Source organism: Chiloscyllium plagiosum, unplaced genomic scaffold (assembly GCF_037043375.1).
Source record: "Chiloscyllium plagiosum isolate Xiang-an unplaced genomic scaffold, Cpla_swu_hap1 HiC_scaffold_9, whole genome shotgun sequence".
Taxonomy (NCBI): domain Eukaryota; kingdom Metazoa; phylum Chordata; class Chondrichthyes; order Orectolobiformes; family Hemiscylliidae; genus Chiloscyllium; species Chiloscyllium plagiosum.
The window spans coordinates 35,716,019-35,730,224 of NW_028270147.1; the positions used below are offsets into that span (position 1 = coordinate 35,716,019).

General features: G+C 42.2%; 1 protein-coding gene across 1 annotated transcript in view; it reads left to right on the top strand.

Moving 5' to 3' along the window:
• The window catches only part of LOC122554277 (uncharacterized), a 260,968-nt gene that overhangs the window by 228,413 nt on the left and 18,349 nt on the right, over positions 1-14,206 (top strand). The window contains exons 25-27 of the mRNA XM_087990318.1: positions 1,262-1,353; positions 2,508-2,740; positions 6,634-6,710. Coding sequence (XP_087846444.1) covers positions 1,262-1,353; positions 2,508-2,740; positions 6,634-6,710 — 402 coding nt within the window. The remainder of the gene's footprint in view (positions 1-1,261; positions 1,354-2,507; positions 2,741-6,633; positions 6,711-14,206) is intronic.

The following is a 14,206-nucleotide window of genomic DNA, read 5'->3' on the forward strand; positions in this document are numbered from 1 at the left end:
GACAACCTTCTACATCATCCACAACTCCACTGATCTTTGTACCAGCTGCAAACGTACTCAGCCATCCATCTATATTTTCATCTAATTCACTTATATAGATCACAAACTTGCAGAGATTCCAGTATGGATCCCAGCAGAACACCACTAATCATGGACCTCCAGCCAGAAAAACACCCTTCCATCACTACCCTCTTCTATGGACAAACCAATTCTGAATCCACATGGCCATGTCACCGTGGATCCCATGAATCTTAATCTTCTCGATGAGCCTACCATGACAGACTTTGTCAAAAGCCTGACGAAAATCCATCTAAACATCCACTGCTCCACCTCAACCTTGTCACCTGTTCAAAAAATTCAATCAAGTTAGTAATACATGACCTACCTTGCACAAAGCCAGGCTAACTGTCCCTAATTAGGCCATATTTTTCCAAATGTGCATAAATACTATCCCTAAGAATTCTCTCCAATAGCTTTCCAACCACCATTCTGAGACTCACCAGTCTATAGTTTCCTGGATTACCCCTATTCCCCTTGTTGAACAGAGGAACAACAATAGCTACTTGTTCTATAATTTCCCTATGAATTGCCTTGGGATAATATAATACAAGATGTTAATGTTGCTTTTAGCGACAATCCAGAAAATAAGCCATGCTGCACTGTTCAATCTTACCTGGAATGACTACTCCTTCCAAAATGCCACCAAGAAACTTGCAGGCCTGGTGAGCCTACTTAATTATGCCCATGTGGAACTCTTTCTATTGGATAAATGGAGGACTATGTGCTGTCTACCGAAAAAATACTCATAATAATGGTATAGATATAGGTCTAAATTTTCATTAAGAGTAACAGTCAGCTGTGACATGAACCTTGGCTCCAATACCAAGTTATGGTTCAATGAGTGGCACAGTGGATATCCTCCTTATATGCCTCATGTGCAACATTGCCTCCACTTCAGTAACCTTCAGACATGGAGTAAAGTTAGGTGGCACACAGAACAACTTCAGCTGATAATATTTGAGATACGATCTAAACTCTAATAAAAGTTAAGACTCTAATTGTAATGCTAAACATGGGGCAGTCACTTTAGAAATTTTTTTTATAAATGGAGAAGGTGGGCGAGAGAATACATGATGTTTAAGGCTAAAGATGATACAAAAAAAGACAAATATACATTTCTGTTGTGTACACTGTGTGTCATAAACAGTCTTATAATAATTCTATAGGGAACTGACAATTGCTGTAATTTTTCCCCTAACAGTCAACCAGATAGTGCTTATCAGAAGAATTGTTTTGAAGCATGGAAACGCTGTGCCCCAAAGACACTTAGGAACAGAAGAGCAGTGGTAAAAAGTACGAAGAGAGAAGTTCAATATATATAATATTTATAATGTTTTGGTGATGTCTCATGCCTCAAACTTTACATCTTTTCCTTCAATTCCATGCTCCTACCAATTGATTGTTTAGGTTAAATATGACAATGCATATCCTTAATCGTAAGATAAACTCCATTACCTGATCTATCATCAAGATAACTTAAGTATTTAAGTTAAGGTTAATCCAGTCTAACCCATAATCAGTGCTAAAACTCTTACTGTATCTTGCTACCTTTAGAGTTTGATTTCTTTGTGCCCTCCTTGTTAGCTTGTTTAGATTCAAAAGCTCAAACTTGACAAACACAATTGCTTATCGGTTATCATCTTTGCATTGGTTAGTATACTTCTGCATCACATAGCAGATAGAGTTTATAATTTTTGTTCTCATTTTCACTTGAAAATCTCCACAATATCTTTCAGTTCTCCCCAAATCTCATTTTGGTCTTCTGACTGTGGCCAATTGTAACCCCTACCAATATTCTCCATTGACGGTGGCTGGGCTTTCCAGATGGAATTGTGCTGCTCATTTTTTCTCCTTCTTTCCATCTTCAAAATCATCTCAAAATGTACTTCTCTGATTTCAGCCAGTTCCACTAACATATTTTCCAGTTTCCCACTTGGTATGTGAATATCCTAAACAACTTCCCAACACTATGACTTCATATTGTGGCAATTATTCTATATTATAAATACTTTATTTGTTAAATAGAGAAATTAGAATACTTAGGGAATATATTAAGTATTTGCAAACATGCTTAATTTGAATTAAGAACATTCCAAACTGTTGAAAACCATTTTCCAACCCAGGAAACATCACTTTCCCCAGGGTAAGAAGTCCACATGAAAGGAGCTTAGGTTGTTTCAACCCAGTTTCTAATGAGTTTCAACCTCAACCATAATAAGCCAATAATGAGGCAGGTTTCTGGTCTTACCTTGGTGTGGAGAGAATGGTCTTCTGACCAAAAATGTACTCCATATAATTAGAGGGGAAAAGTGTTTTGTGATTCAGTGGTGTTGTGAAAATCTTCCGAGGATAAAGGAAAAGTTAAAGAGGAACAGTAGAAGAAAGGGTACGAGAGAGTGGAAAAAGGCACCAACTTCAACTTTAAGTATTTCAATTCTTTCTTCCAGGTGTTTGTGGCTCTCGTGAGAAGCTTCCACTTAAAAAACAGCCAAGAAGAGAAACTGGAAGATCAGTTCCCACCATGCCAGGTCAACATTGCATTACAAGAACTTGCAATGTTGATTCACTGAGTTCTTCATCTTACAAGTCACACCACATGTATGCTCCACAGGATCCACTACAGTATAGAGTAGGCAGAAAGAGGTTTTCCACAGTGCAGCCCCACAGCAACCAAAATCAGGTGAAATTAATTCATATCTACATAATGGTTTCAAAGGATTGACATATATAAAGTAATAGAATCACTTATAGTGCAATTGTACTTCCAATAACCAGTTAATGTTTTTAAAATTGATATATTATTAATTAATCTAAAAGTGCAACAATACAGCTTTTTTCAATATGGCCAGAGTTTATCAGACAATGGCTGTACAGGCTCCTCCAATGTTTCACAAAGTACAGACACGGATGGAAGATTATTTATCTCTGGCTGTTTGTAATTGGACTATTTTAGATAATGATTCAAAAATTGTTGTTTTATCACCTCGATTTCTCCTATTTGCCAGCTCAATTCTGTTGTACTGTTGTTAATGATACCATATACAGGATGAGTGAAACATTGAACATTGTCAGATATTTCAGTGGTCATGGGTGATGGTGTAGTGCTAATATCACTGGACTAGTAATCCGGAACTGCAGGCTAAAGGTCTGGGGATATATATTTGAACCCCACCATGGCGGATGGTGAAATTTGAGTTTGATAAAAAATCTGGAATTAAAGACTAGCCTAATAACAATCATGTAATCAGTATCAGTTGTCTTGAAAACTCACCTATCATGTAGAGGTGAGAAAAGTTCCCTTCCTTACCTGATCTAATCCACATGTGACTCTTAGTGTCAGCAATATGGTTGATTCTTAACTGTATGCTGAACCTAGCCATCAATGTCTACATCCCATGAATAAATTAAAAGAACACAATTCATTTGAAATACCAATCAGAATATTTTAGTTCAACTGTACTTCAAATATACAGGACATAGCATTGAGAAAATGAGAGGGTGACAAAATAAACTATAGCTTTCTTTAAAAGGTTTGAGTCTGTGAGTGTGTGGTACTCAGTCTGCCAAATTATCCCCAGTGGAGGGCTTAACACTAATACACCCCTCATGATACCATATATAGTAAAGCAACATTTACCAACCATTCACAGTGAGTGGGCACAGAATGTTGTACTTTCTAGCAAGAATATTGATAACTTTGCTTTAGTTATGAACGTTTGATTTCAGAAGAGATTAAGTGTTTTACTGCCATAAATCCTATTACCTGTGAGCCTTTTGTTTTTGCCAGTCCTTTCAGTCATTTGTATGACCCATGTCAGCCCCATTTAAACAAAGTCTGTCAGGAAAGTGTGATCATAAAATGACAGCAGAGAGAAAAGTGAAGATGAAACACAGATGACTGCAATGGCAAACAATTATGATGATAAACATGAAATGTATAGAACATCAAATTTTTAGTTTTATAGGTTCCTCTCCTTGGCTCAGAGCAGGTTAAAATCAAAATTAGTGGAATAGATATAGAACGTCATTCCAAAGATGATTTTAACTGTGTGCTGCTATAATTTGTTGTGTGTGTGTGTGTGTGTGTGTGTTAGTGTGTGTGTGTGGCTTCTCACTCGGGCTGAGTTTTGCTCGACCTGCACAGGAAGTCTGCTTGGTTTCTGTTGAGCAGTTTAAAGCTGACCTGTGGCTCTTTGACCTCATCATCTCAGCTCAACCAAGTGCATCACCAGCAGCAAGAACTCTGGACAGTTATTCCATTCCAGCCCCCACACTGGCTCAGCTGTCTCAACATGGGTCAGGAAACCAATGGAGTTCTTAGCTATTCAAGATTCTGCAGTCATTCACTGCCTTACTCAACTGAGCTATAAATAATCCTTTAACAAGTTGTTTAAATAGAACATGCAGGATCTTTGATATCATTGGGCACAGGAATCACTATTCACAACCTGCCCGTGTCTATGAAGGTCAAGGTGTGACAAACAGAATTTGTGTGCCTTCCTTAACTACATGGTTCCTTACCGAGTTTTGAGAATGGTTTCTGCAGTTGCTGGTGTGTCATTAGCCACACATGAAAGCTGTAGTAAATCCTGGCCTACATCAAGTGCTTTGGCAATATTACTTGAGGGTGACCTGGGGCTGAAATTTTCCATCCTCTGAATAATATGGGCAATGACAATTCAGTTGGGAAAATTTGGTGAGGTTGAAAAAATTCTTGATGCCAATGAAAAAATCTGACTTTGCACCCAAGCTTTGAATAGTGAGATGAGCACCTTTGCTGCTGAGTGGTGAGAAGCCCATTTTGCATGCTTTAACATCCCATTATTACCTAGTTCCACCTCATTTATATGAAGCTTGCTGTACTCCCATGTGCTGGAGAGAAACTCAATGTCAACATCTCCTGACTTGAAGTTATACTGGGTACCTGGCATTTCCAGCTCGCCACTTGCTCCTCCAGGCCTCCATCTCTGCCAACATTTCAGGGCACACACCATGTGGTAGAGACTGTCTGCCACTCTGCACTACACCCCACTCCCACCCCCATCCATATGGGATGGCGTTGGACATGAACCAGCCTCACCACATCATTATGGTTCATCTTCAACTCACTCAGAGTACAGTTATCCACTTCAATGCTTCACTTTGGAGCACACTACCACCTTGCATTGTGCTGCTGCTGCCAGAGACTGCATGGCATCCATTTAAATCACCAGTGCACTTCTTCAAGGCAGGTGGCAACTTAGAGGGAGGCTACATAATAGGATTATTTTAATGTAAGTTCTTAAAAAATGAGTTGCAAAGTAGAGGAAGGATCCATTGTGAATAATGCAGTGATATTAGCGGTGAGAGGGAAGCAGGAGGAGAAGTGCCAAGAGACATTCAAGCACCACCCCCAGAAGGAATGATGAGCTACTTACAGTGTGACTTTGTTGCCATCCCACTCCCTGTCCCTCATCTCAACATTTAACTTCTGAATTCCTGCTTTCAGACACCTTAAGAACTGTCACTTGCCCAGTCCCAAGAGTCCAAAGCGTAGAAAAGAGAGTGACATTACAATACTAATGCAAAGGCCATATCACTTGATCTGACAGTCACTGCAATCAACTCTGACAATGTACATACCTTAGAGACTCTTAACAAATTGGTATGACCTTACAGTGAGTCACTAGAAATGAGTGGGCTGCACCTGAAAAGGATGATGTTTTGCCAGCATCACTGCTGTACTGCTGTAGTGGACCCAGAAAACGACTTCAGTGGTGTGGGATACAGGAGTGGACTGATGCTGGGTGCAGTATCTGACTGGCCAGAGCTTCTTCTGTCAAGGATCAAGGAGATTGACTCCACTATATTAGAGAAGCTAATAGAGAGCTTGCCGCCTGTCCAGCCTTTGTTCTAACTCTCTGACATGCTGAATATTCAGCGAAGTTGTTATTGCTGGCCTCACTCAGACTTTGTGCAACCTCTCGTTACATATGCTACCTTTTCCTATGTCATTTGATGCAGCAAAATTCTAACAGATCAAAAAGGTCACCAAAACATATTCAGAAATAAAACCAGCTAGTTATGCTGCCAGTTCTGCATGCACCCATTCCCTTGTAGGCTACCATGCAGCCAGTTAGAAACATTGGCAGGTCTTGTGCCCAGCATCATGCAATGTAAACTAATGATGGGACTAGATTGGGTTGGGATATCTGGTCGGCATGGCTGGGTTGGACTGAAGGGTCTGTTTCCATGCTGTACATCTCTATGACCCTATGTGACAATGGTCATCAATAGTATAATTCTCTCATAGATCATTTTAACAGTAATCTTCTATAATTTAATCAGAGATCTAAAGCAAAAGCACAAAAGATGAAAAAGATGTTTTGGTTTGTAGCAACCAGTATATTTGGCCTGTTTTCTTTTAGAATATGGAGCAATAACTAAATCAATTGGAAAGTTCCTCTGTTTGAAACTATCATCCATTTTATATACCATCTCATTATTTGTAAACACATGCAGTATTCTGCACATGACTGGAATTCTTCTAATTGTCTTCATTTGCTTTTCAAGCTTTCTGTTTGTGTTCAACAGGAACAAACAGAGCTGGAAGTACAACATGCAAATTGCAATGCTGAACAAAAAGATAAACTAACTAAGGCAGCAATATGGTAAAACACCCTTTCCTTGTTCTTCTTTTCCATGTTCCCATGTTGGCTTCCAATCTCATTACTCTAAAAAATGGTGAACTATTGTGGTTTAGTAGTGTGATGATGCTGCTGTTTTAACAAGATTATGTTGTCCTTGGATTTTTTTTTCAGAAGGTTCATTAACACAGGGACTCTGGGAGGTCTAGGCTTGAAGAGTTTTAGGGCCAATTTGATTATAGCTAACTGACACTGCCTCAGACAAAATGCGTTCAAATAAAACACTTGTACAATGAAAGGGGAGTGGCCAGTTCTCCCAGCTCAGCTTTACTCTGGTTTGGTTTGGCTTTAGCAGTCTGGCTGTTCACTGAAAGTAGTCAGTCGTTGTGAAGCTGCTAGACCCAAAGAAGCAGGTCGACCCAAAGAAGCAGGTCCATGCTGATCCTCCCTCTCTGTGACATCTCTCCTGTAAGAACCTGTGTTGGATTTTTCTTTCTTTTGTCAAGGGGTGTTTGTGGGGATTGTTGCCAGTATTTGGAACAGCATTATTAAATTGGGATAATCTATTGGGTTTTGGGATAAGTTAAGTTATTCTATATTTTGTACTCTTTTGTTTGTGCTTCATTCAGTATTCTTGTAAATACACTCTGTTTTGTTTAAAACTAAGTGGTTTGTCAAGCTGCATCACTCCTGGGATATCTGCCTTACACCTGCTTAAAGCAATTAGCGAAGTGTGCTACTTCCTTGAAATGTTTTGAGAGGGTCTGGTCTGGTCCATAACTGGAGCACTTTGCAGGATTTAGAGTCACAGAGTCATAGAGATATGAGAAAGAGACCCTTCGGGTCCAACTCGTCCACGCCGACCAGATATCCCAACCTAATGTAGTCCCACCTGCCAGCACCCGGCCCATATCCCTCCAAACCCTTCCTATTCATAAACCCATCAAGATGCCTTTTAAATGTTGCAATTGTACCAGCCTCCACCACTTTCTCTGGCAGCTCATTCCATACACGTACCACTCTCTGCGTGAAAAGGTGCCCTTTAGGTCTCTTATATCTCTTCTGTCTCACCCTAAACCTATGCCCTCCAGTTCTGGACGTCCCCCATCTCAGGGAAAAGACTTTGTCCATTTATCCTATCCATGCCCCTCATGAATTTGTAAACCTCTATAAGGTTACCCCTCAGCCTCCGACACTCCAGGGAAAACAGCCCCAGCCTATTCAACCTCTCCCTATAGCTCAAATCCTCCAACCCTTGCAACATCCTTGTAAATCTTTTCTGAACCCTTTCAAGCTTCACAACATCTTTCCAAACTAATCCAGGAGGAAAAACATCAAGAGAAAACTCAGAGAGTGTAGCAGCCAGGATGGAAAAACAAAACCCAGAAATCTGGATCTGTGAGAGCTGGCGACGCCCATTCAGGCTGTTTAGCTCAAATCCTCCAACCCTGGCAACATCCTTGTAAATCTTTTCTGAACCCTTTCACATTTCATGACATCCTTCCAACAGGACGTAGACCAGAATTGCACGCAATATTCCAACAGTGGCCTAACCAATATTGGGTACAGCCGCAAAATAGAACATAGAACATTACAGCGCAGTACAGGCCCTTCAGCCCTCGATGTTGCGCCGACCTGTCATACCAATCTGAAGCCCATTAACCTACACTATTCCATGTACATCCATATGCTTGTCCAAGGACGACTTAAATTTCCTTAAAGTTGGCAAATCTACTACCATTGCAGGCAAAGCATTCCATACCCCTACTACTCTCTGAGTAAAGAAGCTACCTCTGACATCTTTCCTATATCTATCACTCCTCAATTTAAAGCTATGCCCCCTCGTGGTCGCCGTCACCATACTTGGAAAAAGGCTCTCCCTGTCCACCCTATCCAACCCTCTGATTATCTTATATGTCTCTATTAAGTCTCCTCTCAATCTTCTCTCTAACGAAAACAACCTCAAGGTCCTCAGCCTTTCCTCTTAAGATCTTCCCTCCATTCCAGGCAACATCCCAGTAAATCTCCTCTCCACCCTTTCCAAAGCTTCCACATCCTTCTTATAATGCAGTGACCAGAACTGTACACAATACTCCAAGTGCGGCCACACCAGAGTTTTGTACAGCTGCAGCATAACCTCATGGTTCCGGAACTCGATCCCTCTATTAATAAAAGCTAAAACACTATATGTCTTCTTATCAACCCTGTCAACCTGGGTGGCAACTTTCAAGGATCTATGTACATGGACACCGAGATCTCTCTGCTCATCTACACTCCAAAGAATCTTACCATTAGCCCAGTACTTTAATTCCGGTTACTCCGACCAAAGTGTATCACCTCACACTTGTCCACATTAAACTCCATTTGCCACTTCTCAGCCCAGCTCTGCAGCTTACCTATGTCTCTCTGTAACCTACTACATCCTTCGTCACTATCCACAACTCCACCGACCTTAGTGTCGTCTGCAAATTTACTAACCCACCCTTCGACGCCCTCATCCAGGTCGTTTATAAAAATGACGAACAGCAGTGGACCCAACACCGACCCTTGCGGTACACCACTAGTAACTGGACCTCAGGATGAACATTTCTCATCAACCACTGCCCTCTGTCTTCTTTCAGCAAGCCAATTACTGATCCAAACTGCTATATCTCCCACAATCCCATTCCTCCGCATTTTGTACAATAGCCTACTGTGGGGTACCTTATCGAACACCTTGCTGAAATCCTTTTACACCACATCAACCAGTTTACTCTCATCTACCTGTTTGATCACCTTCTCAAAGAATTCAATAAGGTTTGTGAGGCACAATCTATCCTAATAAAACCGTGCTGACTATCCCTAATCAAATTATTCTTTTCTAGATGATTATAAATCCTATCTCTTATAACCTTTTCTAACACTTTACCAACAACTGAAGTAAAGCTCACTGGTCTATAATTACCAGGGTTGTCTCTACTCCTCTTCTTGAACAGGGGAACCACATTTGCTATCCTCCAGTCTTCTGGCACTATTCCTGTAGACAATGACGATTTAAAGATCAATGCCAAAGGCATTGAAATCTCATCCCTGGCTTCCTAGAGGATCCTAGGATAAATCCCATCTGGCCCAGGGGACTTTCTATTTTCACACTCTGCAGGATTTCTAATACCTCTTCCTTGTGAACCTCAATCCCACCTAGTCTAGTAGCCTGTATCTCAGTATTCTCCTCAACAACATTGTCGTTTTCTAGAGTGAATACTGTCGAAAAATATTCATTTAGTGCTTCCCCCATCTCCTCTGACTCCACACACAACTCCCCACTACGATCCTTGATTGGCCCTAATCTTACTCTTGTCATTCTTTTATTCCTTAAATACCTATAGAAAGCCTTAGGGTTTACCCTGATCCTATCCGCCAACAACTTCTCATGTCTCCTCCTGGCTCTTCTGAGCTCTCTCTTTAGGTCTTTCCTGGCTACCTTGTAATCCTCAAGCGCCCTAACTGAGCCTTCACATCTCATCCTAACATAAGCCTTCTTCTTCCTCTTGACCAAAGATTCCACTTCCTTCGTAAACCACAGCTCCCGCACTCTACAGCTTCCTCCCTGCCTGACAGGTACATAATTATCTAGGACAGGAGCTTTTCCTTGAATAAGCTCCACATTTCTAATGTGCCCATCCCCTGCAGTTTCCTTCCCCATCCTATGCTTCCTAAATCTTGCCTAATCGCATTGTAATTGCCTTTCCCCCAGCTGTAACTCTTGCCCAGTGGTATACACCTATCCCTTTCTATCACTAAAGTAAATATAACAGAATTGTGATCGCTATCACCAAAGTGCTCACCTACTTTCAAGTCTAACACCTGGGTGGGCTCATTACCCAGTACCAAATCGAATGTGGCTTCGCCCCTTGTTGGCCTGTCTACATACTGTGTCAGGAAGCCCTCCTGCACACACTGGACAAAAATGGACCCATATATAGTACTCACACTATAGTGTTTCCAGTCAATATTTGGAAAGTTGAAGTCCCTCATGACAACTATCCTGTCTCTCTCACTCCTATCGAGAATCATCTTTGCTATCCTTTCCTCTACATCTCTGAAACTATTCAGAGGCCTATAGGAAACTCCCAACAGGGTGACCTCTCCTTTCCTGTTTCTAAGCTCAGCCCATACTACCTCAGTTGACAAGTCCCCAAACATCCTTTCTGCAACTATAATACTGTCCTTGACCAACAATGCCACACCTCCCCCTCTTTTACCATCTTCTCTGTTTTTACTGAAACATCTAAATCCTGGAACCTGCAACAACCATTCCTGTCCCGGCTCTACCCATGTCTCCGAAATGGCCACAACATCGAAATCCCAGGTACCAACCCATGCGGCAAGTTTACCCACCTTATTCCGGATGCTCCTGGCGTTGAAGTAGACTCACTTCAAACCAACTTCTTGCTTGCCGGTGCCATCTTGCGTCCCTGAAACCTGATTTCGGACCTCCCTCCTCTCAATCTTTTCTAAACTCGATCTACAATTTTGGTTTCCATCCCCCTGCTGGATTAGTTTAAACCCATGCCAATAGCCTTAGCGAATTTCCCCTCCAGGATATTGGTACCCCTCTGGTTCAGATGAAGACCATCCTGCTTGTAGAGGTCCCACCTACCCCAGAAAGAGCCCCAATTATCCCAGAATTCCAAACCCTCCCTCCTGCACCATCCCTGTAGCCATGTGTTCAACTCCTCTCTCTTCCTATTCCTCGCCTCACTAGCATGTGGCACGGGCAACAAACCAGAGACAACAACTCCATCCTAGCTCTAAGCTTCCATCCTAGCTCCCTGAATTTCTGCCTTAAATCCCCATCTCTCTTCCTACCTATGTCATTGGTGACTATGTGGACCATGACTTGGGTCTGCTCCCCCTCCCCCTTAAGGATCCCAAAAATACAATCAGAGACATTATGAACCCTGGCACCTGGGAGGCAACACACCAACCGTGAGTCTCTCTCATCCCCACAGAACCTCCTATCTGTCCCCCTGACTATGGAGTCCCCAATGACTACTGCTCTGCTCCTCTTCCCCCTTCCCTTCTGAGCAGCATGGACAGACTGTGTGCCAGAGTCCTGTGCCCCACTGCTTTCCCCTGCTAAGTCCCCCGCCCCCCAACAGTACCCAAAACAGTATACTTATTGTTGAGGGGAATGGCCACAGGGGATCCCTGCACTGCCAGCCGGTTCCCTTTCCGGCCCCTGACTGTAACCCATCTGCCTTCTTCTTGTACTGAGGAGTGACTACCTCCCTGTAACTCCTCTCAATAACCCCCCTGCCTCCCGAATGACCCAAAGTTCATCCAACTCTAGCTCCAGTTCCCTAACGCGGTTTTCGAGGAGCTGGAGTTGGGTGCACTTCCCACAGATGTAGTCAGCAGGGACACTAGTGGTAACCCTAACCTCCATTCCCACTATTCTAAATTCCCAAAGAGATTGTTGAAAAATAAGGAATAAAAAATAAACTTGTTACTTTACCAATCTGGCGCACAGAACCATTTGTTTTGGTTAGAGGAGGAGGATGGGTGGGAGACACTACCCGAGTAGTGTTTCGGGTAACGCAATGACCTCCCAACTCCTGTACGCAATACTCTGACCAATAAAGGAAAGCATACCAAATGCCTTCTTCACTATCCTATTTAACTGTGACTCCACATTCAGGGAGTTATGAACCTGGACTCCAAGGTCTCTTTGTTCAGCAACACTCCCTAGGACCTTACCATTAAGTGTATAAGTCCTGCTAAGATTTGCTTTCCCAAAATGCACACCTCACATTTATCTGCCACTTCTCAGCCCATTGGTCATGATCCTGTTGTAATCTGAGGTAACCTTCTTCGCTGTCCAATTTTGGTGTCATCTGCAAACTTACTAACTACACCTCTCTGCTTATATCCAAATCATTTATATAAATGACGAAACGTAGTGGACCCAGCAACGATCCTTGTGGCACTCCACTGGTCACAAGCCTCCAGTCTGAAAAACAACACTCCACCAGCACCCTCTGTCTTCTACCTTTGAGGTAAAAACAATGACTGCAGATGCTGAAAACCAGATTCTGGATTAATGGTGCTGGAAGAGCACAGCAGTTCAGGCAGCATCCGAGGAGCAGTAAAATCGACGTTTTGGGCAAAAGCCCTTCATCAGGATTCCTAAAGAAGGGCTATTGCCCGAAACGTCGATTTTATTGCTCCTCGGATGCTGCCTGAACTGCTTCTACCTTTGAGCCAAGTTCTCCCTGTATTCCATGAGATCTAACCTCGCTAACCAGTCTCCCATGGGGAACCTTGTCAAACGCCTCACTGAAGTCCATATAGATTATGTCTACCACTCTGCCCTCATCACTCCTCTTTGTTACTTCCTCAAAAAATTCAATCAAGTTTGTGAGACATGATTTCCCACGCACAAAACCATGCTGACCAACCCAAATCAGTCCTTGCCTTTCCAAATACATGTACATCCTGTCCCTCAGGATTCCCTCCAACAACTTGCCCACCACCGACATCAGACTCACCAGTCTATAGTTCCCTGGCTTGTCCTTAACACCTTTCCTAAATAGTGGCAGCATGTTAGCCAACCTCTAGTCTTCTGCCACCTCACCTGTGACTATCGCTGATACAAATATCTCTGCAAGGGGCCCAGCAATCACTTCTCTAGCTTCCCACATAGTTCTCGGGTACGCCTGATCAGGTCCTGGGGATTTATCCACTTTTATGATTTTCAAAACATCCAACACTTCCTTCTCTGTAATATGGACATTTTTCTAGATGTCACCATGTATTTCCCTACATTCTATGTCTTTCATGTCCTTTTCCACAGTAAACATTGATGCAAAATACTCATTTAGTATCTCCCCCATCTCCTGCAGCTCCACAGAATGGCCACCTTGCTGATCTTTGAGAGGCCCTATTCTCTACCTAGTTACCCTTTTGTCCTTAATGTATTTGTAAAAACCCTTTGGATTCTCCTTAATTCTATTCACCAAAACTATCTCATGTCCCCTTTTTTCATCCTGATTTCCCTCGTAAGTATACTCCAACGGCCTTTATACTCTTCTAAGGATTCACTCTATCTCTCCTGTTTATACCTAACATATGCTTTCTTCTTTTTCTTAACCAAACCCTAAATTTCTTTAGTCATCCAGCATTCCCTACACCTTCCAGCCTTTCCTTTCTTTTGTTCTACAATTCCAAATTGGGGTTAGGGTTGTTGGACTCAAAGGCAGCAAGTATCAGGTGTCAGTGTATTTTGTTCTGCGTGTTTATTTTGGTTGGTTTAAATTGTGCTTGGGATATCAATGGCTCTTTCAGTCTCTTAAGAGATTTCTGGGGATGGAAAAAATGATTTTGATGGTTTTACAAAAGGTGATTAAGGCCGAGATGCTGGAATTAGCAGACAAGTTGGCATTAGAGCTGCCTCTTTCCATAAGGAAAGGAGAGATAATTACAGCAATAGCTCTGCATTTATATTTGCTGGAAATGCCATCAGAATCTTTGGAGATAGC